At 37.4% G+C, this 26,752-nt stretch overlaps 1 protein-coding gene across 1 annotated transcript in view; it reads right to left on the reverse strand.

The window, feature by feature from the left end:
- Xpr1 (xenotropic and polytropic retrovirus receptor 1) overlaps nucleotides 1–26,510 on the reverse strand; it is a 124,878-nt gene extending 98,368 nt beyond the window's left edge. Inside the window, exons 1-2 of the mRNA XM_013015710.1 lie at nucleotides 26,269–26,510; nucleotides 4,924–4,975 (exon numbers count right to left, since the gene is read on the reverse strand). Coding sequence (XP_012871164.1) covers nucleotides 4,924–4,975; nucleotides 26,269–26,337 — 121 coding nt within the window. The 5' untranslated portion in view covers nucleotides 26,338–26,510. The remainder of the gene's footprint in view (nucleotides 1–4,923; nucleotides 4,976–26,268) is intronic.
- Between the last annotated feature and the right edge of the window lie 242 nt (nucleotides 26,511–26,752).

The raw sequence follows: 26,752 nt of genomic DNA on the forward strand, positions 1-26,752 counted from the left end.
TTTTGTGGCATTTTATCTAATACACTTCAAAAAAACAAACCATTTCACTCTTTCTGTTTCTGATGGTACTGGAGACTGCACTCAGGTCCTCTAAAACAAAACAAGGCCTCCAGTCCCTTTTTCTTAGTTATTTTTGAGGCAGTGTCTCACTTTATACTCAGGCTAGTCTGGGCTGCAGTAATCCTACTTGTGCTTTCCCTATGTTGCTAGAAATGATAGATGCACTCTAATGTCTAGTCTCTAAGATTACATAAGTTCGTATAGCTTATTGCTTACACATGTAAAATTAAACACTGTCTGGATAGTAAATAGGAGAAAATTCCATTATACTAATAAAATACAGTGTCTAATAATAATATAAAAAATTTAGAATCATCCAGAAGATGCTTGTTTAAAAGAAATTAGCACTAATATCAGTCTTTACACTAATGTCTGTGTCCTACTCTTCAATCCTACTTCAATTGATCTAAAATGGGGCCCAAGCACCAGGATTTTTTTAAATAAAATGACCCCACAGGTGAGCTGAAGGTAAGGCAGATCTGAGAACCACTAATTTAAGATGGAAAACAAAAACAAAAACAAAATCCCAGCTGTCTGGGACATGAAGTTTTAAGTCCATAAAAACTTAAGGTATAGCTGGGCACCAAAAGCTCATGCTTGAAATCCTAGCCACTCAAGAAGACAAGACCTAAGGATCATGGTTCAAAGCCAGCCAGGGCAGGAAAGTCTGCGAGACTCTTATCTCCAATTAACTACCAAAAAGAGGTGAAACTGTAGCACAAGTGGTAGAGCATTAAGCCTTGAGCCCTGGAGCCTAGTCTCCAACCCCTAGGACTGGCACATACACAAAAAAATCTTAGGTATAAAATTAAGAGAAAAAGCTAATATAAAAATAATCCAAGCCAGGAGCCTGTAGTTCACACCTATAATACTACCTACTCAGGAAGCAGAGATCTGAGGACTGAGTTGAAAGCCAGCCCAAGCAGACAAATCCTCACTCTTCTCTCCAAATAACCAGCAAAATTCCAGAAGTCAAAGTGTGACTCAAGTAGTAGAGTACCAGCCTGGAGCAAAAACATTAAGCAAGAGTGGGAGGTCCTAAGTCAAGCCCCAATGGCAGCACCATCCATCCTCAAGGAAAAACCAAAAAAAAAAAAATCCAGACCTACCACATATTTTTCCTTTTAAAAATGTTAAAGCTTGGGCTGGGAATGTGACTCAGTGGTAGAGTGCTTGCCTTGCATTCATGAGGGTTTGATTCCTCAGCACCACATAAGCAGAAAAGGCCGGAAGTGGCATTGTGGCTCTAGTGGTAGAGCACTAGCTGAAGAGCTGAGGGACAGTGCCCCAGGCCCAGAGGTCAGACCCCATGACTGGCAAAAAAAAAAAAAAAAGCTTAAAGTCTTGAGACTTTACTGGTAAATCTTTTGTTATAATATTTTCTAAGCACTAACAAAAGCCTAAAAATACTAATAGCAAGGATATAATACAGATTATCAGCAGGGCACCGATGGCTCACGCTGTAATCCAAGCTACTCAGGAGGCTAATATATGAGCATGGCATTCAAAGCCAGTCTGTGAGACTTCTATCTCCAATTAGCTACCATAAAACTAAAAGTGGCCTTGAGCTGAAGAGCTCAGGGACAGCACCCAGGCCCAGAGTTCAAGCCTATGACTGACAAAAAAAAAAAAAGAAATGATTATCAGTAATTTTTTTCCAAATACGGCAAAGTATAAAACCTCAATGCAAGTGAAAGAACAATTAAAGTCTCTTTAGTAATTTCTACTAGTCTTAGTATTAGTTAAGACAATTAGTTCCCAATAGCTTCAATTATCCAGTGCTTTGAAAGAGAAAAACTCATGTGGAAAATAAAACATACAACAAGGACAAAGAATGACCCATTGCAGCAATAATACCCACAAGACAGTATATTGGAAATTGGAAATGACTTCGGGGCGGGGGGGGGGGGGGATAGTGGGAGAACAGCAAGGGAGGGTGTAACAATGCTCCACAGGAAATGTACTCTGCCTTATTCATGTAACTGTAACCCCTCTGTATAGCATTTTTACAATAAAACTTTTTTTAAAAAAGAAAATAAAACATACGTGGGTTTTTTTTTGGCAATACTGTGATTTGAGTTCAGGGCTAAGCACTTGCCATGCGGATACTCTATCACTTGAACAATACCCTAGCCTCTTCTGTTTTATTCTCAGATAGTCTTGTCTTTTTGCCTGGGTCAGCCTGAGACCATCATTATCCTACTGGCTGGGATCCTGCAAAGCTGGGATTAAAGACATGAACTATTATATTGTACTTATTTGCTAAGATACGGCTTGAACTTTTTGTCTCAACCTATGAATTTCCCACTTTCCACCTCTTTAGTTGCTGAGTTCATGCCTTTATAGGTTGTTTGGAAGGCAATACAAAAAAAGAACTAATAGGCACAGAGCATTGTGAAAGGGGCACATCCTCCTATATGATCATCCTACATTAAAAATATTACTTCTATATCAGGGTTCAAAGAAATGACATAAATATTTGTAATTTGAACACTATTTCTCATAAATCTATTTTATCTAATATTCACTGAAACAATTACTAGGATCATACTCCAACAGGATGGAGAATAAATATCATAGCTTTTAAACATATCTCAGAGTATGTTTATTACAAACTAGGCAAAAAACTTTTCAAAGTAGCCCTGCATTTTGAGTTAAATTAGAGAATTAAATACATCATAATCCAAACTTCAGTGACTCACATAAAACTAATAATGGACTAACTACTGATGCCCTGGTTCAAAATGTAAGAGGTAAAATTTTGACATGTTTCAGAGAAACAGCATTTTCAATTCAGAATGTTTTAGATAAATAATGGGTATTTCCATGTTATTAAAAAGTGGGATTTGAATCTAAAATCTACAGTTTTATTAAACTACTTCAACATCTGTTTTATGTCATAGAAATAAACCTATAATAGCTTGTTACTGGAATGACTTCAGAAAACACTAATGTAATATCACATACAGATATTATTCAGAGACACAAAGTAAGAATATTCATACATTCTTTTACATCCATTTCTCCTGAAAAAAACTGAAGAATTTTATGTTTTCTTCAAATAGTGTACAAAAACATTTCAATTTAACATGCCCATTTATATACACAATGCATCATGATCAGTCACCCTTTCCATCATTCCTCCTCTATCCCCTCCCCATCTGTCAAGTTTCCTCCTTCAGTTTTCATGTATATACATTCAGTATTATGACAATTGCATTTACCCTCATTCCTTTTTTCATTTGTCTACTCCTTTCCTTAACCCTCACTACCCTCAGTTAAAACAGGTTTCAGCTTTCTGGTATCCATTTTACTAAACTGATCATTGTTCCAATCTCACTCCTGAGTATACATAGCATCCTTTAGTTAGTTTGATCAAGTGTATATACTTATGGCCTTGTGTGCATTTTCAAATATGCTTATATTTATATCTAATTTCCACATATGAAAGAAAACATGCACCTTTGTCTATCTGAGCTTGATATAATTCATTCAGCATGATTTTTTCCAGGTCCTCCCACTTCCCTAATAATGATATACTCTTCTTCCTGTTAAAATAATAAAATTCCACTGCGTGTCTGTGTGTGTGTGTGTGTGTGTGTGTGTGTGTGTGTGTGTGTATGTGTGTAATACACTTTCTTGCTGATGCAAAATTTTCAAAAAATACTCAGCCTCAAAAGGGACATTCGGTCAAGAACAGTTGCTAAACTGGATCCTACTTACTGGCCCAAGAACATACACAACTTAACAGTCATCTTTCCAAACTAATAAAAGCTTTACCCTGTAAAGAACAGCTGATAAAAGAGCAGTGGAATAACCACACCCCTTAGATCAGTTGTTATATGACTGCCAAACTGTGCATATATATACATAAGCACACTGATTACATATACACACACTAACATTCTCCATTTAATTACTAGCCCCACTCTAAAGACAGTAAGTAAACAGAAAGGGGAAAGATGCCCTGTCCTAACTATCTGTAGACTTAGGATCCACTAAAGGGTGTCTAGATGGATGAGTGAATAGGTGGAAATAGATAGATAGATGTAAAAATGTATTGGGAGGATGAAGCACAAAAGAACTGTGAGGAAATCAATATATGATTCAGTGCTAAGATGTGTTAATCAGATTTAGGTTGACAGTTTTAGAGGTTTCAGCCTATGGCTGGGAGCATGCAGTAGTGGAAAGAAGTTTACTTCATGGTGAACAGGAAGCAAAGAGGAGGGGGGGAAGTAGGGAGGAGGAAGGAAAGAGACAAGGAGCTAGACAGGTGTATCTTTCCAGAGCGTGCCCCAGTGACTTATACCTCCAACTAGGCTCCACCTTCTACAGTTTCTACCACCTCCCAAAATAGCATTACCAGCTGAAGACCAAGATTTTACATATGAGTACTCTGGCAAACACTTCATATCCTAGCCTTAACAGATGATAAAAAAAAAAAAACACGTAAGATCTATCATGGAGTAAATTTGAGCTAGACAAACAAATGGATAATCACATCATCAAAAGCAAAAAGACCACCTGGCAGCAGTGGCTCACATCTGTAATCCTAGCTACTCAGGAAGCTAAGCTCTAAGGATTATGGTTTGAAGCCATCCAAGGCAGGAAAGTCTTTGAGATTCTTATCTCCAATTAAGCACTAAAAAAAAAGTAGAAAGTGGAGCTGTGGCTCAAGTGGTAGAGTGCTAGCTTCAAGCAAAAGAACTCATGTACAGCACCCAGGCCCTGAGTTCAACCTCTAGGACTGGCACTAAAACAAAGGAAAAAGAGATACTCATAGGAAAAGATCATATGTTTTATATTTTGAAGTTTAAAATTTTTTTCTTACTATAACTAAATCTGAAGATTAATTTATCTTACCTTCCACAGAAGGTGCCTGGTCTTGAGCTGAATACAGCATATCCTTGAAAGCCTATCAAAAAGAAAGAAAAGCAATATAGGAAATCATTAAATAAACTTTATATTGAAAATGTTCAAGTTAGACAGTACTTTTTCAATATCCAACTACTAAATTTAGTTAACCAAATATAGAATTTAGTGAAATACTTCAATTAACTTTTAAAACCTATCCATTACTGTCTAATCCTTAGGATAAGAGCTAATTTATACACTTTTAAAATTACACAGCAAATGGCACAAGAATAGGCCTAAGGACCAATGGAATAGAAGACCCGGAAATGAACCCATAGACCTATAACCACATGAAATTTCATAAGGGAGGCTAAAACACAGGGTGGAAGAAAGATAGCCCTTCAACAAATGCTGCTGGCAGAATTGACAGAAAACTGAAGTTAGATCCTTATGTATCACCCTGCACCAGAATCAATTCCAAATGGATCAAAGACCTCAATGTAAGGCCAGAAGCCATGAAAATATTACAGGAATGGATAGAAGAAAATTAGGACTCCTAGGCACAGGTTGAAACTTCCTAAAAAGAGATCCAGAATCACAACAAATCAAAGAAAGACTGGATAAATGGGATTGCACCAAACTGAAGAGTTTCTGCATAGCAAAGGACATAGCTAGAAAGATAAATAGCCCACAGAATAAGAGATCTTCACTAGCTATGTATCAGACAAGAGCCTCATATTTAAAATATACTTAAGAAATCAAAAAATTAAACCCCCCAAAAACAAATACTCAAAGAAACAATAACCCAATTAATAAGTGTCTTAAAGATTTAGAGAGTTCTCAGAAATAGAAATAAGAATGGCCAATAGACACATGAAGAGATGTTCATCATCCCTGGACAAAACAACATTGAGATTCCACCTCGCCCCAGTTAGAATGGCCACTATCAAAAACTCTTAACAATAAGAGATGCTGAGATATGTGGCCAAAAGGGAACGCTACTACACAGTTGGTAGGAATGTAAACTTCTTCAGCTACTCTGGAGAGAAATATGAAAGTTCCCCAAAAGACTAAATATAGAGCTTCTCTATGACCCAGCAATTCCACTCATGGGCATTTATCCAATTGACCACAAACTAGGCCACACTAAAGCTACCAGTACATTGCAGCATTATTTACCATAGCCAAGATATGGAATCAACCCAGATACCCCTCATTGGACAAATGGATCAAGAAAATGTGAGTGTGTATATATATATATGTATGTGTATATATATATATAATGGAATTCTATGCTTCCATTAGAGAGAATGATATTGCCTCATTTGTAAGGAAATGGACTTTTAAAAATTAAGTGAAGCCAGATACAAAGAAACATAGGTCACATGGCTTCCCTCATTTGTAATAATTGAAATTGTGTCTATAAATCTACAAGTAAACACAATGGATGATAAAAAAAATTATACTTGGACATGATAAATTAAATAGGACTCTAAATATTCACACAGTGAGACCAAAGGAGAATATTCTTAGGAGAGGATCACAAAGGATCAATAGCTATTTGCAAATGATCACATAAAATGATGTTTATAGAAATGAACCCCAAGAAATGGAAAAGTGTTTAAGAGATTTTTTATTTTACTTTTCATGATTTTGTTTTTCCTCTTTTGTCACTGTAGATTTTGCCTTGTATGTAAGTTCGTGTGACCCACAGAAATAGTGGGTCAAAGGGTGAATTAATTCAGCAGTGATACTCACTAGACATTATATTGAAAATGAACTATACAACTTGGGGGACTCGAAAGGGAAAAAATTGTGAGAAAACAAGGGAAAAGGTGACACTGTTCAAAAGAAATGTACTCATTACCTCACCTATGTAACTGTAATCCCTCTGTACATCACCTTTACAATAAAAAATAAAACTAAACAGCACTAAAAGAATTCTTAAAAATCACGTGAAGAGCATACACTCTCTGAACTAAGCAAAAACAGTGGGGGGAAAAAAGAGGAACAGAAATCCTAGAGAAATACACTGGAACACTGCACACTTTTTTTAAAGTAATAAACAGAATACAAGCATAAGTTTGTTTACCGGGCACATAGCCATTGATACCAATATCAACCCCCAGTCCCCAGAAGTCCCCAAAGAGGCAAAATATCACCCCCCTCCCAAAACCACCAGCCAATAGTTGTTCAAGTATTATAAATATCAAAAAGGAAGAAGTAAACCTCCAGGGTAACCTACTCATCTTCCAAAAGAGTATTCACATCTAGTAATTATATTTTCCCCTAGTGAATTCACTATTTACTTGGGGTTAACAAAACTTAACAATAAGTAAAAAGGTGCTGATGTCTCATGCCTGTAATACTAGCAACTCAAGAGGCTGAGACCTGAAAATCCCAGTTCAAAGCCAGCCCAGGAAGGTAAGTCCATGAGATTCTTATCTCCAATTAACCACCAGAAAAACTAGAACTATGGCTCAAAATGGTCAGAAAAGCTCAGGGACAGTGCCCAGGCCTAAGTTCAAACTCTATGACCAAAAAAAAAAAAAAAAAATCCAGTGAAATAAGAAAATTTAAAATTCTTAAAACTGGTTCATTTTTATTCATTTTAACTCATGGGGTTTTTTTTGGGGGGTTGGGTTTTTTTTGGGGGGTCCCGTCATGGGCCTGAACTCTGTGCCTGGGCGCTGTCCCTCAGCTCTTCAGCTCAAGGCTAGCACTCTACCACTTGAGCCACAGCGCCATTTCTGGCTTTTTTTTTTCTGCTTATGTGGTGCTCTACCACTGAGCCACCTTCCCAGCCCTTAACTCATGTTTTATACAAGTATTCATAAGACAATAATACAAATACAAAATTGTTTCTGTCACATATGCTTAAATCCAAAAATATGCAAAAATATTCAAAATTCACTTATAAAATTTGAGGCAATATAATAATATAACTGAAGTACAATAATAAAACCAAATATTTAGGAGTGGAGGAGTTGTTCAAGTGGTAGAGCATCTGCTAGTAAGGGCAAAGGCTGAGTTTGAACCCCAGTACAGTCAGAAATAAATAGATAAATAATTACCTATATTTGGTCTTTGTGTCTACTTCAAGGCACTGAGCTTATAAAATGTTTAGAATTTAACTGACTTTTTTTGTGTGTGAAAATACCGTAGAAAGGAGTAAGGTAATGAGTGCATTTCTTATCAAGCATTGTTGCCTCCTCCTTTGTTTCCCCTTCTGATCCCTTTCCATCCCCCCTACCCTCCTGCCAAAGTTGTAAAGTTCATTTTTGACATAACATCTTGTACATCTCATTGTTGCAATGGGTCCACTTGTATCCCTATTTAAACAATTTGTTTTTTCCCTTCCCCTCCACAAATGATACCAGCATCAAACACAATTAAAACAGGGGTTATACCATGGGGAGGGACATACAAAGCAACAAAGAACCATCTTATAAATATGTTTAATTGACTTTTATATGCTTGTAAGATGGGTCAATGATGGGTAGGTGTGGTCCCAATAGTTTCAGGAGGTGGGCTATTCACAGAAAAACCAAACGATAAGGTTACTATCTCCAGATATATGGGGATGATAGAGAGAAGTCAAGTTCAATCACCAATTAAAATTCTTTAATCAATCATGCCTGTGTACTTACAACTCAATTAAATCCTCCAACACCCAGGCTCATGGAGCTTCTCAATGTTTTAGAAATGGCATGGAAAACGTGTCATCTCAATCCTCATAGTTTGCATTATGCAGCTCATCTTGTAAGGCTATTTCTAAGCTGTATGCTTTCTAATGAATTTGTAATATTAAGCATAGTTATTTCCCAAGTTCTGTGGCCCTTTTAGCAAATTATTAAACCTGAGGAACAGTCTTGCAGTTAACCAGGCAGAAGTCTTGGTAGCCTGGCAACCCTATTTGTATGTGGCATTTCAAGTGGGAGATTCATGTGGAACCCTTAACCTAAGTATGCAGTCTGTGCTAACCACAGGTAGTGTCATAACTGAATTAACTTCAGACACCCAATTGCTATTGGATAATTGGCTGGTTGGTGTTGGGGGGGAAAAAAGTAACACATCTGGTGTTAGAAATGTTATCATAAGTTAGGCACTAGTGGCTCAAGCCTATAATGATTAAGTTACTAAGGAAGCTGAAAACAGGATCTCATTTCAAAAGCAGCTTCGGCAGGAAAGTCTTTGAGATTCTCATTTCCATCACCAAAATGTGGTGGGAGAGAAAGAGAGAAGTGATACTGTCCAAAAAGAAATGAACTCTTTACCTGACTTATGTAACTGTACCCCCTCTGTACACCACCTTTATAATAATAATTTTTTTAAGCTGCAAATGGATCTGAGTTTCAAGTGGTGGAGTGCCAATCTTGAGCAAAAAAACTGCCAGGAGCTTCTAGCTAATGCCTGTAATCCTAGTTACTCTGGAGGCTGAGATCTGAGGATGGCAGTTCAAAGCCAGCTCCAGGCTAGCCTGGAACAAAGAAGCCAGGAACACAGCTCAAGCCCTGAGTTCAAGCTCTAGCGCTCTCACCCTCGTGCCCTCTCTCTGTGCCCTCTCACCCTCTCTCTCTCTCTCCCTCTCTCTCCCTCCCTCTCTCCCTTCCCTCCTCCCCCCCATCAGCAGCCAGGCCTTGCATTCAATCTCCAGTACCAGCAAAGAAAGGAGGGGAGAGGGGCAAGGGGAAGGGGGAAGAGGGGTCAGGGGAAAGGAGGAAAGGAAAAGGGAGAGGGAAAGGGGAAAGGAAAGCGAAGGGCAAAGGAAGGCAAAGAGAAAGGAAAGAGAAGTAAAGAAGAAAATCAAAGGAAAAGAAAGGGAAGGGAAGGAAAGAAGAAAATCAAAGGAAAAGAAAGGTAAGGAATGAGGAAAGGAAAAAGGAAAAGAAAGGAGGAAAAGGAAAGGTGAAAGGAAAGGGGAAGGGGGAAGGGAAGGGGAAGGGAAAAGGGAAAGAGGGAAGTAAGAAGGAAAGGTGGAAGGGAAGAAGGAAAGATACATGTGACAAAAGTCAGGAGCCTCTTTTGAGAAAAATACATAATTAATATGATCTTTGTACTTTAGTTGTCTCAAGGATCACTAACTTCCAGATTAAAATAAGAAGTATTGGGGCTGGGAAGGTGGCTCAGTGGTAGAGTGCTTGCCTTGCATGCATGAGGCCCTGGGTTCGATTCCCCAGCACCACATAAGCAAAAGGAAAAAAAGCCGGAAGGTAGTGCTGTGGCTCAAGTGGTAGAGCGCTAGCCTTGAGCTGAAGAGCTGAGGGACAGCGCCCAGGCCCAGTGTTCAGGCCCCATGACCGGAACCCCCCCCCAAAAAAATAATTCAAAAATAAAATAAGAAGTATTCCAGAAGATCTCATTATTTTACTTCTCCGATTTTAATTTTATACCAAAGCTCTATATAGGTATAGCATTCCAGTGTGGATATTTCAAAAGTGTAAATAAACAGAAGACTGCAGAAAACAGAACAAGTTTCTAAAAGGAAAAAAAAATAATGTAAGGAGAATGAAACACATATATCTATGTACAAAACAGTTTGGGAAATAAATCTTCCTCAGCACCACATAAGCAAAAAGCAAAAAAAGCTGGAAGTGGCACTGTGGCTCAAGTGGTAGAGCACTAGCCTTGAGCTGAAGAGCTGAGGGACAGCACTCAGACCCAGAGTTCAGGCCCCAAGACCGGACCCAAAAAAAAAAAAAAAAAAGTTTCTTTTCTGAAGAAGATGAATGATAATGGCACAAAGTAGAATCTCTGACATGTAACAAAAATGAGTTAAATTTATAAAAGCAAAACCTACCATTAAGCTTTAAAATACAAATTAAGGCAGGTGTGGTGGCTCATGCTTGCAAACTCATCCACTCAGGAGGATAATGATTAGAATCCAGCCAGAAAAAAAAAATAGCAAAAATCCATCTAAATAAATAAGTCAAGCATAGTGGAACACTACTCCTCCAAGCTTTACAGGCAAAAGCAATGAGACCCTATCAGAAAAAGGATCATGGTAAAAATAAAAATTAAAAATAAATAAATAGGATCATGTTCAGAGGTGGGTCCTGGTCAAAAACATGAGACTATCAACAAAAGTAACCAAAAGTAAAATAGAGTTAGGAGTTGGCTCAAGTTATAGAGCTTCTGGGAACATGAGAGCTGAGATCAAATTCTCAGTATTGCACCCCTCCCAATAAACACATATACCACACACATATCACTAAATTTTCATAAAAAGAAAATGTTTTTATAAATTCATAATTTCATTTTACTAAAGACAAATCTTTATATAGTTATACATGGCAAATTTTGTTTTTTTACTATTTTGACCTATCTGGCATTCCCACCACCCCTACCCCCAACCTGATTAAAAAACCATTTTAAGACTGACCAGTGATAAACCCAGCTTCAAGGAGGCAGAAGTAGGGAAAGTCAGAGCCTAGTACCAGCCTAAGCAAAAGAATGAGATCCTATCAGAAAAAATTAAGGTAAAAAGGACAAAGGATATGTTTCAAGTGGTAAAGTGTTTGTTAGCAAGCACTAGTCCCTGAGTCCAAACCCTAGTACTAGAAAAAAGAAAAAGAAAGAAAGAAAGAAAGGAAGGAAGAAAGGAGAGAGGGAGGGAGGGAGGGAGGGAAGGAAGGAAGGAAGGAGCAAAGGAAGAAAGGAAAGGAAGAAGGAAAGGGAAAAGAGAAGACAGTCTTTTTTTTTTTGGTAGTAACACTCAGTAGAGAACTCTCTAAACTGAGCAACATCCTAGGCCTTGGAACAGAATTGCCCCTGACCAGAAATAAATTAGGTTAGAACCTGTGCACTGCTTGTATAATGAACCGATCCAAAGCACTTAGTTGGGCTAAAACAGTACATCTAAATCATAAAACAACAAATTCACTCCCCCATGGTATAACCCCTGCTTTCACTGTATTTGATGTTGGTATAATTTGTGGAGGGGAAGGAAAAAAACAAATCATTTAAATAGGGATACAAGTGGACCCATTGCAACAATGAGATGTACAAGTCATTATGTTGAAAAATGAACTTTACAACTTTGGGGGGGGGCGGGGGGGCGGTATGTGTGGATGGGAAGGGATGGGAAGGGGAAACAAAGGAGGAGGCAACGAGGCAACAATGCTTGATAAGAAATGTACTCAGGGGCTGGGAAGTTGGCTCAGTGGTAGAGTGCTTGCCTTGCATGCCTGAGGCCCTGGGTTCGATTCCTCAGCACCACATAAGAAAAAAGCTGGAAGTGGCACTGTGGCTCAAGTGGTAGAGCGCTAGCCTTGAGCTGAAGAGCGGAGGGACAGTGCCCAGGCCCAGAGTTCAGGCCCCACAACTGGGCCCCCCCAAAAAAAGAAATGTACTCATTATCTTACCCATGTAATTGTAATCCTTCTATATGATATTTTCACAATTTAAAAAAAAACTGATCAAGAGATTAAAAAAAAATTCAGACTTTCTTCAATCTGCTATTTTACTTTAAGAAAATCCAACACTTTATATGAACTCTGAATTTATGTCATCAATCAATATGTATTTATATGAAATACAAGTGTTTTCTACTTACAAAGGATTGAAAACAATCTTTTACACATCAGTATTTCTACTGTAATGTATCAGTAATGTATCATTTTTATATAACTGAAATATATATAATATAAGCATAAACTAGGACAAAACTCCCAGTGCTTATAACAATTCATATACAGTAAAATCTTACAAATTAAATCTAAATAAAGCCACAAAGCCAATACTATGAAACCTACAATATTAACATGAAAGAAAAAAGATGGCGGTTTGCTGAAAACATAATCTCAACTTGAACATTTTCTTTTGAGCCTGGAATGCCTATCTTACTTTGTCAGATGAATACAACTCTCTAAGTATTTATCTCTACAATGAGACAGTACACAGGAAGTAGTCAGCTTTGAAATTATAAATGTATATTAAAAGCAACACTTTTGAGTCCCATAATCCTGGGAGAATTTATATCTCTGTACTTCAATGTCCTCAATTTTAAAATAGGGTTAGTAGTGATCAAACTTATTTTAGAGGTTTATCTTGAGAATTAAAAACACTTAAAACACAACTTGTGTTAATTTTGATTCACTATCATGCATGAATAATATCTGCAGCACAACCTAGAACATAAAAGATGTTCAAAAACAAGTTAGCTAACAGAATGCGAACTATCACAAAATGTATATCATATAATGAGCTACCATATCATTTGGCCCTCTACTGAATAGGAATATATATCACAATGCATTAAATATACCTCAATCTGTTTGGATGGTTTGGGGGAGGGGAGAGTTGTTGTTGGGGGCTTGTAGTTTTTGCAGTACTGAGGGTGGAACTCAGGTCATCACACTTGTCAGGTAAGTATTGCCCCATCCTTAGTTCTTAACAGTTTATTATAGAGTGACATAGTTCTATCTAGAGCCAGTATAGACAAAGAAGTATTAGCATAAAATTTGAAATCTTGCAGTGCTAGTTTATAAAATGGCAATCTAGATGATCTACAATATGAATACCTACATAAGAATTTTCTGATAATTACCCATTAAAGCATACAATGTCTTTAATTCTCGTAGGAAACAGACTCCTAAGAATGTATATGCAGATCCCAGTTTGAGTACGCTTTAAATAACAAAGTCATTTTAACTATACTATTCAATCTAAAAAAATGGTTTAAATTTTATAAAATATATCTATTCACATATAGAGTATAGTTCAAAGTTAACACGGCTACTCTTAGCATAGTAGCCGCAATTCATTCCTTACCCCTAAACAGTTGGACAGGGGTATGCATGTTGATGGAATAGGTTGCATGCAGCTTATAGGAGCAAACATCATAGCCAAAAGAGTTTGTTCTCCAAATGAGACCGTATTTGAAAATTAACAGAAGCCAGAAGGGCTGGGGACATAGCTCAAGGGATAAAGTTCCTTTGTGCTACCTAGCAAGCACAAAGGCCTGAGTTCAAACACTAGTACTCTCTACCCCCCTCCCCAAAAGAAAATTCCAACTAAGTTGTAAATGCAATATACAATCAAAATATATGCTGCAAAGTTTCAAAATTGTTATAGTCCGATATAGGTAAGATCAACATTATCTTAAAAAGGAAAACAAACAAAACAAAACAAAACAGAGGAGGGCAGTATTTAAAAGAATAAAGAAAGGAAAATCTCAAAATAATCACAGTACTTCCAGCGTAATTCAGGAAAACAGATATTCCACCAGGAATCTGACCCATCCAAATACCATCACAGGACCTTGGCCTAATAAGTGAATCATTAACTCTTCATTTCTAATTACATGCTCAGTCAGGCACCTTCTTGTTATAATTTATCTTAGCTCTGAGAGAAGAAAAGGAAACAACTTGGTGACAAGGCAAACCTATTTTAGGTACAATCTTCAATTTAGTAATTTGCTGCCCTGTGAACTGAAAAACATTCAGTCATTCATTCTAAATTTTATCAAAGCCCCATCAATCCAGAGTCACTTTAAAAAAACAAATTCTGATCGGAACATGGTCACAATAAATTCATGAAGGTAAACACTATTTTTTGTAATGCTTCTGTGGCAACCAGTGAAATGGTATTCTCAAGCAATGTGCTGACTTCAAAAGACAACTTTTGTACAAATTCTACTGCACTTCCTAGTCCCTGTAGCAAACATCCTGACAGTTCTGGCTTCTATCAAATTTCTCAAAAATCCATGCTTCATCTTCAATCCTCTTCCTACCTCAGTGGAAATAATCTTAACTCTACTACAAACTACTTGTGTGACTTTGGACAATTACTTATATGGAGAATATTTTAGCTTAAAAATGTGATTAAAAACCTACATTAACATGCCTATATTATAAAGATTACATGAGCTACTTCCTTCAACATATGTGTGTGCTAAATATACTAAATGTGACAATGTGCTAGATGGCATATTCCAGTATCTACTACCTGTCTGACACAAAATTAGTATTCGATTTAATAATATCTAATCTAAAATGTCACTAATAATATTCTTCTATATGCATCAAGCCTAATGAAAAACTGAAACAATATAACTTTAAAACAGCTTGCTTGATTTCAAGTGTGAAAATGTGAAAAAAATACATATAAAATTGTTAAGATACTCATTTAAGCCTTCATTAATTATCTTGGGCTATATATTTGGCTTTTTTGTCTTTGGTCTTGGTCTTACAACCTCCAAAACCTAAATTATTTTATTTTATTTTGTTGTAAAGGTGATGTACGGAGGGGTTACAGTTACATAAGTAAGGTAATGAGTACATTTCTTGTTGAACATTGTTACCCACTCCTTCGTCCAAACCTAAATTATATATCTTACTTTGCACGGATCCCACTCTCCCATCTCTTCTTTAAAATCTTTTATGAGATCATAGTGGTAGATGCACCCTCCCAGGACTAAGAGATGCTGAAGTAGAAGGATCACAAGTTGGAGGGTAGTCTATACTGCAAGTTGAGGCAAGCAAAGCCTATATAGTGAGAACCCTGTCTCCAATTAAATGAGTGATTAATTTTAAAAATAAAACCTTTATGGTTCACACTCAGGAAAATGTTTAAACTCATTAACATGATACTCTTGGCCCTTTACCCTTTGAGCTCTCCCAGACTGCTTACAACCTCACAGCTGGTAAATTGTCCAACAATATATTAAAACCATATTCTATTCATTACATCTGGACAGTATCACCTAGGCCTTTGTTCACTATTACTCTTTCTGCTGGTTTAGGCCCTCAGTGTCCTTACCCTCACAACAATGTGATAAAATCATACTCAATCTCTACTATTCTATTCAAATCCCACCACCAAAGATTCTTCCAATATAAATGTCTTCGCTATAAAGGGCAAAATCAATTGCCCATTTCTCTGTAACATAATTATAGTATACTATGATTAGAAGGCCACCCAAGTTAATAGCATCTCTAAGAGAAGGACTAAGTCTCACTGGTTATATGTCCAACACCTACATCACCAGCACCCTACATGAATCCAACTGTGTAACATCATGTTAAGACACACTCGAAATAAGACACACCTGTATTTGCTTTCTGGTTCTACCACTTGCTAGCTAGGTGACCTTGGGAAAGCTACTCAGTATAAAATTCAGTACTTTTTGATAACAGAAATAACAAAACCTTACTTTGAGGATAAGAAATAAATGTAAAATGCCCAACCGACCAGAGTACACAATAATCATTAGCTGTTGCTATTATCATCACTGTTTTGTTTTGTTTTAAAAGGAGGTCTTCTTGAATTCCTAATAAATAAGTTTAATTACATTCTGATTTTCTCTATATACACTTGCCTTGCATGTTTTGGCAACTTAGGTAACAGAAGATGGGGATGTACTTCATGTAACATATGTAACCTATGCTACAACTCAAACACAGGTATGTTAGGAGGAATGAACAATTCATTCCTCTACCTTGACTTTTCCTTTCATTGCTACCTGACCCCTTCAAGCCTTATTACAATTCTATATATACCCTTTTCCTCACTGGAGATGGTTTTTTTTACTAATGACCACACCTAAATGGAGCAATGGATAATTTTATGTAGGTGACTAAACAATAACATCATAATAGCTAGTCTCAATTTACTGGATCTTTTAGCTGGCACACAGAACCACTTTAGGTTGTTAATGTGATCTAATGGATTGGATTCAGATAAATTATTGGTTCAGAGTACCCCTGAATGATCGTTAACTAGAACATTTAAATCCCTACTAATTCTTACAAAGAATATTCATTTCTAAAATTTAGTAAAATTTAAAAGCAAAGAAATGTTTGTAAAGCAGTGATAACTCTCAGTAAAGTATAACAGTAAGCAGAATACAATGACTTGAATCCCAAATTCTGCTATAAAGCTAGTTGTAAGAAGTCTTATCAAATATCTTTGCCTCTCCTCTCTTAATTCATTTGTCAAACAAAGAGAGTTAAGAAGGTCTTTTATGTGTGTTGTGTATATGTGCTTTTGCTCCCCCTCCTGGGGTTTGAATTCAGGGCCTTGGCTCTGTCCCTGAACTTGTTGGCTCAAAGACAGCAGTCTGCCACTTGAGCCACAGCTCCACTTCCAGTTTTTCTGGTAGTTAATTAGAGCTAAAAGTCTCGTGGACTTTCTTACCTGGGCTGGCTTTGAATGATGATTCTAAGATCTCAGCCCCCTGAGTAGCTAGGATTACAGGTGTAAACCACCAGCACCCAACTAAGAACGTCTAAGTTCTAAAACAAATCCTAGGATTAAATATTAAAATTTCAACAAAAAATTTAAAGAATTAAAAGTAGATACCTACTAAAAACTAAACCACCTGGACACACTTAAGAATGCACAGGTGAATTTCACCACAATTAAAAAACAAAAAAGGACTGTGAGTGTGGCTCAAATAATAGAAGCACAAGGCCCTGAGTTCAATCTCCAATACTATAAGAAAAAAAAATTAAATTGAATTAAATAGAAGACACTGACTCTATAACTGAAATGAGTGTTACAAATGACAAGGATAACTAATTTACTTCACAGCTACATAATTGTTGTCACTTGGTTTTCTTACTACTTATTATTAAAGCAAAATTAAAAGAAAAACCCACAGATAAAGAGATTGGCAAAAAACAGTAAGATTACTTTCTAAGAAAACCTACACTGGATGCCCTAAAAAGATGAAGAGATAAACTTTGAGGTTCTGTTTTTCTAACATTATCTAAAGCTTTTAAGTTCTGTGGAAGAAACCTTATTAACAAATGTAGTTTTTACTATATGCCAAGCAACAACCTAAAGATTTTCATATGTTCACTCATGAATCTTCATAAATTCTATAAATGTTGTACTATTTCTATTCTCCTCTAACAAATTAGAAAACTGAAGCACAGAAAAGTTAAGAGAGTCTTGCCTAAAACTACTCAGCTAGTCTAAGTTGGTGGACCTGGAATATGAATCTAAGCAATCTGGCTTTTTACAGGTGCTTGAAGTCTGTATGCATTACTAACATACTAGTATCTGATACAAATTAATGGGCAACAAAATAAATGAGGATGATTGTGTTAATTCAGCTCTTAACCAAGTCAAGTCACTTATCCTCTCTGATTTTATTTCCTACTTAAATAAAACAGGAAATTGGGCTAAATAATTTGTAAAGTTCCTTAAAGATCTAATACCAAAATTCTATGACATACAATCTAGGAACCAGGGCTGGGAAGGTGGCTCAGTGGTAGAGTGCTTGCCTTGCATGCATGAGGCCCTGGGTTCGATTCCTCAGCACCACATAAGCAAAAAGAAAAAAGCTGGAAGTGGCGCTGTGGCTCAAGTGGTAGAGCGCTAGCCTTGAGCTGAAGAGCTGAAGGACAGCAACCAGGCCCAGAGTTCAGGCCCCATGACTGGACCCAAAAATAAATAAATAAATAAACAATCTAGGAACCAAATGCCACAACTGTAGCAGAACAAAAACTACATCTATTTTTTACCTCTTTTCACCCTTTCACTGTTAACTAATTTTTTTTCTTATGATCATCTTCCTAAGATTCTCTATTAGCTACTTGTTCAGTAATAGTTATGATAATCTTGAGGGAAATATAAATTAACAGAGGTAAATTCTATCTTACCGACTACACACTATGACCTTCCAAACTTTGCAGACTGAGACCTGAGGCTAAAAATACACCAGCCATTACTTCATCATGCTACCTAACAGGTGCTATAGAACAAATCAGTAGTGCTCAAGAATAGGTCAAAACAGGCCTAAATACATATAAGTATAAATAGATGAGTTTATTCTTCATAAAGCAGCATCTGCAGGAATTGAGAGCACAGGCTCTTACCATCTCATCGCCGCTATCCAAAATTAGCAATGTATCAGTTATTTCAATATCCTCATCTATAAGCAGTGTTATAAGGAGAACTGGTTTTGAAGTGTTTAACACAGTACCTGACACAGTAAGCCTTCAAAAAAAAATAACAGCTACTGCTATTGCCACTACCATACCACTGTTGTTATTTACCAGACGAGAGTAAGAGTTCTAAAGTCTGACAGCTGATTTCAAATTTTAGCCCTATTTTCTAAGTGTACAATCTTGTGCAAACTGCTAATTCCTCTAAGTTTGGGTTGCCTCAAGTAACAAGGAGACAGTATCTATCTTGCAAACATGGAGACAGTATCTATCTTGTGAAGACTAAATGACATAGCAATGTATAGCAGCCAACATCAGGTACCTGCTCAATGAATGTTAATTCTTTTCTCAAAACAAACTAACCACATTCCTACTAATTAAGCTAAAAGAAGAGAGTAGAACTAGGAATCAGATAAGATCCCAAGAAGACAACTTTCTTTTCTTTATTACCTTTTATTGTGGGGCAAACACCAGAAATCCTCATCCTATAGATTCCTTATCCTCTTAGCTGATGCCTAAGACTAAAGAGCTTTTTTCCCCCCAGGACATTTCCAAACTTTCTGAAAGAAGTACTGTGCTCTAAGGCAGAAACTGTACAGAGTGTTCCAGGAACCTTAGGGATCCTCAAAACCCTTTTGACAAACCCAAGAGGTCAAAATTATTTTTCTTATCACAAGTTTGCTTTTTTCTGGAGTACAGAAGGCAGTTTTCTTGATGCTACAAATAATGAAATGCAAAGCCAAGCAAGCTCTGGTGGCTCACACCTGTAATCCTAGCTACTCAGGAGGCTAAGATCTGAGAATCCTGGTTCAAAGCCAGCCTGGGCAGGAAAGTCCATGAGATTCTTATCCAATCAACCACCAGAAAACTGGAAGTGGTGCTATGGCTCAAAATGGCAAAGTGCTATGCTAGCCTTGAGCAAAAGAGCTCAGGGACAGCTATAAGGCCCCAATTCAAACTCCATGACTGACAAAGAACATAAATAAATAAATGAAATGTCATGTCTCTAATAGCTAGTACATGATGTACTTGTATTTTAAACATTTCTCAGTTTTAATGTCAATAGATATTGAAATCCTAATATTTTTAAAATTTCAAATGGCCCTAACTGAAGAAGTTTGAGGACTACTGCTCTAAAAATAAATATTAAAAAAAAAACCACAAAGCACATGAGTTATCACAATTTCACACATTTAGTCTAGGTTAAGCAATTTACACAATAACCAAACAACTTTCCATTTTCCTCTGTGACTATACTCCAATCCTTCAATTTTCAAAAAAAAAAAAAAAACTTAGTCACTATTCATAGTCATCATCATCATTATTTGTGCTGGTACTGAGTCTTGAACTCTAGACCTTGCCTTCTTGTTCTGCTTTTTTGCTCACAGCTGGTACTCTACCACTTGAAGCCATGTTTCCAGTTCTGGCTTTTTACTGATTTATTGGAGAGAAGAATTATCAAGGAATTATCTGCCTGGGCTGGCTTTGAACTTCAAGCCTCAGATCTCAACCTTAGGAATAGCTAGGATTGTAAATGTGAGACACTGGTATCTGGCATAGCTCCTTATTTCTAACCTAAGGTCTTTATAATACTGTAGATTAAGAATCAACATACTAACCTCATTACAGAGAATATAAAAATAGTTATGCTCACAGAAGATTAATTATAATTTCTATAATTTTAAACTGATCAGTCCCTATGGATACCACATTTGGTTAGTAATACGAAAAAATAGAAGGCTGAATTTCAATCTGACTAAACAAATCAGACTTAGATATCTAAGTATCATTTACAGAAGTGATGCAAATTTAGAACTAGTTTCCAAGTTTCCTATTCAGCAATCTTTCCTTTCTCTACCACATTCAACTTCTACAAACACTAATGTTGACAGAAAAAAAAAAAAAGTATGCACGCACATACATTTTCCCCCTCTATTTTAAAGGTAAGAGCTACAATTCGAACCTTTCTGCCTGTAGCAAATAAGAACCCTACAAATATTGAATGAAATTTGTTTAAGGTCTTTATTTATGAGCTAGGTCTTCTTAGCTTCTTTTAGCATTTTCTAGCTAAGACAAGACCTGAAAAAGCAAATATACTGGGTAAGAATCCTGGTGATTTTTTTTTTTCCTGGAGACTTCTGATATACTCTCAATTCCAAAAGCCATTGCAATAAGGCAACCATACGCCAGCTTTGATTAATCTGTATAATTTGGGCTCCAATTTTTTAGTATGATACACCTAACCCCCAAAATTACTATACAACTCTAGTGTGTGTGTGTGTGTATATATATATATATATATATATATATATACTATATAGATATTTATATTTAAAAGTTATATCAATCTACAATTGGGTACACTATAAAACCAAATTTTTAAAGTAAGTTTTTTTTTTTAAGCCAAAGGCCTACAGCTAACACCTGTAATTCTAACTATTCAGGAGGATGAAATCTGGAAGATCAAAGTCCAAAGCCAAAAGGTCCTCAAGATTATTTCCAAAATAACAAGCAAAAAGCCAGGCTACAAGCATGGCTCAGGTAGTAAAGCTCCAGAGCAAGCAAGCTGAGCAAACCTAAGGCCTTGATTCAAATACCAGTATTAAGGGAGAAAAAAAAAAGCCTTAAAGCAAGCAAAATGGATGACATTTTTTTACCTTTCACTTAGGAATGACTTTGATATAAGAAATTATCACAATATTTCAAAGTCTAGCTCAATGTTCAGGATTCAGTTAATTTGCAACTTAATAATGGATATATTCCAAAAAACACACAAAAAAAGTGTATTTTGGATGAATTTAACTGTGGATGACAGTAGAGGTAAAATCTTATTTCAAAGTTATTTTAATAATTTTGAAAATTATGGAAAATTTATCAAGTCTAGTAAGTGTTGGTTTATCTAATTGGCTGATCAAAAGCTAGTGCTAGAGGTAGATGTCAGCTCTGTCATTTTCTTATTGTTCACTTATGCTTATATTACTGATATTATTGTTACAGCATCTTAGAGAAGCCTAAATCACATCCATGTTGTAAGGGTTAATTTTTTTTAATAAATAGTATTTGTACATTAATTTAACTAGGCACTCAACTGCTAAAAACAAACAAGAAAATCACTGGCAGTCCGGTTTCCCTCAGCATATTGTAGGTGTTCTCTTTAGCAAACATACTACATTAATCCAATTATTAAATATTAGTAAAATTGTATTTCTTGCTTTTCATATGCATAAATGAAATTAGTGGTTTTCATATGATCTTTTCTTGCTCCAGGGGGACTTAGGGTATAGTGTTTAGGGGCTTATGATTCAAATCTACCTAAAACTCCTACTTAGGGCAACTCAACCACTTTCAAGTACTTTCCAGAGTAGGACTAATTTTCCATGGTCACTCTAGGTTACATAAGATTCTTAGGTTCTTAATATCTGGGCCCAAAAGCAGACCTGAAGGGATGGATGGGTGGACAATTATAATTTTACCACCGTACTCACTAATGTACTTTTTACAAAGATAATGAAGAACAGTTATAGTTTCCTATCTCTGCAAAATTTCCCATTTAAAAATATCTGTAAATACCAGGTATTTCACTGACATAATCACTTAAAGTGTTATATTAAATATAATACACTGTACTTGCATTTGCAGAAGTGCCTTTAAAAAAAAAAGTGTGGTTTGTGCCCCATCGGGTGGCCAAACTGGAAATTTCAAACAAGTTTCAGCAAGGCAAGTTAACCCTAGCTAATCAACATAATACCTCTGAGAAATTGAAGCCTGAAACATAGTGTTCTCATGGGAGAGTCCTATAAATGAAAATCATAATAATGTTGTGGCAATGTTTCCGTAAAAATAAGGGTTTATACAGCATTTCTCCTTTCCCAATACTTGCAACAACAACAAAAAATTAATCTATGACCATCACTTTTTATCTATTCAGGTTAAATAAAGACGTTTTATAGCCAGGAGAATAGATACCAAACAAGTGGCTTAGCTTCTTGTACCTTAGTTTCCTTGCCTAGAAAACTAAGGAGATAATCTTTTAATTCTCTTTCCACTCTAAAATTCTATAACCCAAAAATCTCATGTTAGTATCATACAAAACTGCAATATACATTTTTAAAAATTCCTGGTTTCTGAGAAATCAGAGAAACAAAGGGCTCTGATAAAAGAAGCAGCACACATATACACACACCACGTGTGCATGTGCATGTATGTATGCACGCGTGTGCGCGCGCGCGCGCGCGCACACACACACACACACACACACACACACACACACACACAAAAATCAGCAGCCTAAGGCACCGAATATATTTGCTTTCTTTGGCTAGTTTTCTGTGAAATATTAACATGACTGTACCTGAATATTTGGATGAAACTTGTCTAAGTCAATTTTGATTGATCTATTATAGAGCTCTAAAATACACAGTAACTGATTCCAAATTATTGATGTCCTATTTTCTATGCTGAGATTTACTCTCAAATAGATTATTGGAAACAGGGATAGTCTACTCACTTGTGTTAATTCTTTGTAAAGCCTATTCACAAAACCATCTTTATATGGTCTCTTAAGGCTGACCTATTCTTTGCTGCATTTATGCTTTATGAAGAGTAAATCCATGAACTCTACAATTTATTATTAAGTTAAAACTAATAATATTCAGGATATTGGGATACTATTATTTACAAATTTTAACAATCCAAGGGATAAAAATCATTAAAAGTTAAACCAAAAACTTATAAGCCAGAATGACCACTGAAAAGCTTTGGCCCTATATTCATTTTTTATGGAGAAAGAGCTCTGGAAGACAAAAATATTGTCTCCAAGGTATCATGGCTAACATAAACAAGAACACTTATCATGTTACCATGTATAAATAATAATATATAGTTAAATCAGATAAAATTATATAGTGTAAACAAAAGTTTCAGCTTCAACCTAAAGCTCTGTGTAATGCAAGTAATAGTGCATACAGTAAAATGACAAAAAAAAAAAGAAGCTGAACAGTTCATTCTGCACAATATTAGAAAATAGCCGAGGCTACAAACCAAGAGTAATATACCAAAATTCCATTACTAATGCTTGAAAAACAAATCCAAGTGTCTACTAAACTGTTTTAGGAGCATCATCTTCATATATGTGAAAGTAAATATCAATGCATTGTCAGAAGATTCTTTTCCCTAGCCAAGGCTAACATTTCTACAAATGTCCTTTTTCCCTGAAGTTTTTAAGCAGCTAACTTCCCAGGACCCCAAATGCTTTTACTCAAACCTCTTAATTATTTTTAAAGGAGTAACCAACTCTTTAGAAATAATACACAGAACAAAGACTTCAACCCTTAACAAACATCTTTAATGGCTCCATCTTACAAAAAGAAATACTCCTTGTTTTTAATTTTGCCTATAAATAAGTTTGTCCAGAGCAGAAGACACAAAATAGAGACTCTCTGCAGAATCAAATTTCAATTATCTACAATATGAATTTTTAAAAGTAATTTATAATTGGCCCGAGAAAGACAATGCAGTTACACATAAGCTCAGGAATTCTGTCCCTCTGTGAACAACCTACAGTAATCATTTAGGAATAGAATCTAAATGGACTATGTGATTGAGGAGTCCCAGTGGTTACTCTGGCCACAAAACTGACATTACAAATCAAGAGTTAATTGCATTTTCAAACTAAATCTTATGCTTTCCTTTCAGCCCTAGATATTTCAAATTAATTCTATGAAATCGTCAAGTGTTGAAATACTTAAAATGAATCATAGCATGTAACCAGCCACTATTACTTCTGCCCAAATCAAGAATCTCATGCTATATAACAAGAATAAGATGTGCTTCAGCATGCTGTCCTTCTATTCCTCCATTAAGAACTGGCAGTGGTGCTGAAAACTGCTACTAGAAAAAAAATTTTTTAAATACCCTTCTTTCAATAAAACACATCATCTGGACCCGAGCCAAGGTTTTAAAATTGACCAAATGTTATTAGAAGCAATAAATCAATGACTCTACAAGCTAGAATGTTAGAACCTTTTCTTACAAAATGGGGCCACAAAACACTAGAAGAAAATTAAGTGACAACAATTAAATCTAGGCCATTCATTTCTGCTAATGATTAAATACTGTATCTTATTAAGTATATTTGTCTGACAATCTCAAGATTGTTTTCCCTACTCACATCTTTATCCCTCAATTATTAAATCAACTACATGTATAAATGAACTCACTGTTTTTTCCTAAACATCCTATCACTAAACTTAGAAATAAGAGAATTAATATAGTTTAATTCCTAAAAATCTAACTAGTGTGTGTGTGCACTCATATTGATTGTATACTCTTTGTTACTGCACAGAAGGTAGACATGAATTCCTGGAGGTTACAGTCTTTCTCTATCCAGAAGCTGAATTGCTGCTAGCTATTGAGAAGAGCCTATTGCAATGCTTAAAGACCTTCAAGTATCTTACTTTCCAAATACATAAATGGTGCATTATCTTTACCCTGAATTGATGTAAGGATCCTTATCACTAGAAAATATCCTCCAGGAGCTGTTGCTACAGAAACTGGAATGGAAGAGAGAGCATGATTTCTGTAATACACAGGTAAGGTAGTACCGTGTTTACAATGTAGTGATTTCTCTCCCTCGCTAACAAAAACTTAGGAGAAAAAAAACCCTGAAATTTCAAGTAATTCTCTTGTCTTCTTCCTCTTCTTTGATTCAAAAAACTGGAGAGCCTAACCCAAAGATTTGTTTACTCTGTATACCTCATGTAATCAGTTTAAAAAAAAAAAAGTCACCGTCTAATCTAACCAGAATCGTTGATTACAAGACATTTGCAAACTAGAACCTGGGCATCAGTGATAAGACATTTAAGTCAAGTTTCAAATTCTGTTACAGTCTTTGTCAACAGTGGACAAGTGAGGCAAAGCCGAAGGGTTGGATGGAAAGAGAAAAAAAAAAAAAAATCACCGGGGAGACTTAGCTCAGAAGAGCAGGCACCCCAGACGAGAGGTGAGCAGAGAGAAACAAGACCTAACCTTGGCGAGGGGGCGCTCGCCCGGGGTGGGGAAGAGGTTAGGGTGAGCTGCGAGGATTAACCGGGAGCTGCCGCGACCCTAGGCTGCACCCGACTCCCAAGCCTGCGGCCCCGACCTCCACGCCAGAACCCCGGTCCGGTCCGGGCCGGGCCGGTCCGGGCCCCGGCCCCGGCCCCGGCGGTGCCCTTCCTCCGCCGCCGCCCGCATATCCGTTACCCCGGCGGCAGCGGGCTGCGGGGGAGGGGAAGGACGGCCCGGCCGGTGGGGGCCGGCCGCGGCCGCGGGGATGCCGCAGCGGCTCCCCGGGGACGGGGGGGACAAAGTCCGCCCGGCCGCCGAAGGCAGCGGGAAGGGAAGGCGGCGGAGGTCGGGACCGGTGGGAGGGTAGAGCCCCGGCGAGCGAGTCGCCCCGCGCCCCGGCCGCCGCCGGTACCTCATACTGGATGTATTGCTTCCTCCACTCGGGAGTGATGTGCGCGGAGAGGTGCTCGGCGAACTTCATCCTGCCGGGTCCCCCTCACTCCCACCCGAGTCCAGCAGCTACAGGCGGCGGCGGCGGCGGCAACAGCGACTCCGACTCCTCCCCACATGGGCCCCGGCGCGGCGCGGCGCTGCGCTTCTCTCCTCCTCCGCCGCCGCCGAGGTCTCCTCAGAGTCGCCCTCCCGCCATCTTCCTCCTCCTCTCCACAGCTCCGCCCCGCGCCCGCCCCTAGACGTCATCACCATGGTAACCGCCTACGCCGCACCGGCGAGGGGGCAGGGTGGAGGGCGGGGCTTGGGTGCAGGTCTTGATTCTCCGCCCCCCTCGGGGCCGGACGTGCTGGAAGCGCCTCCCCTGACCTCTTGCGTCTGACTCCTGGTCGGCCTCCAGCTGCTCTCCACCGCCGGCCTGGGGAAGCTGCGGAGTTGTTATTGTA

The sequence above is a fragment of the Dipodomys ordii genome, unplaced genomic scaffold, assembly GCF_000151885.1.
Source record: "Dipodomys ordii isolate 6190 unplaced genomic scaffold, Dord_2.0 Scaffold27, whole genome shotgun sequence".
NCBI classification, from domain to species: domain Eukaryota; kingdom Metazoa; phylum Chordata; class Mammalia; order Rodentia; family Heteromyidae; genus Dipodomys; species Dipodomys ordii.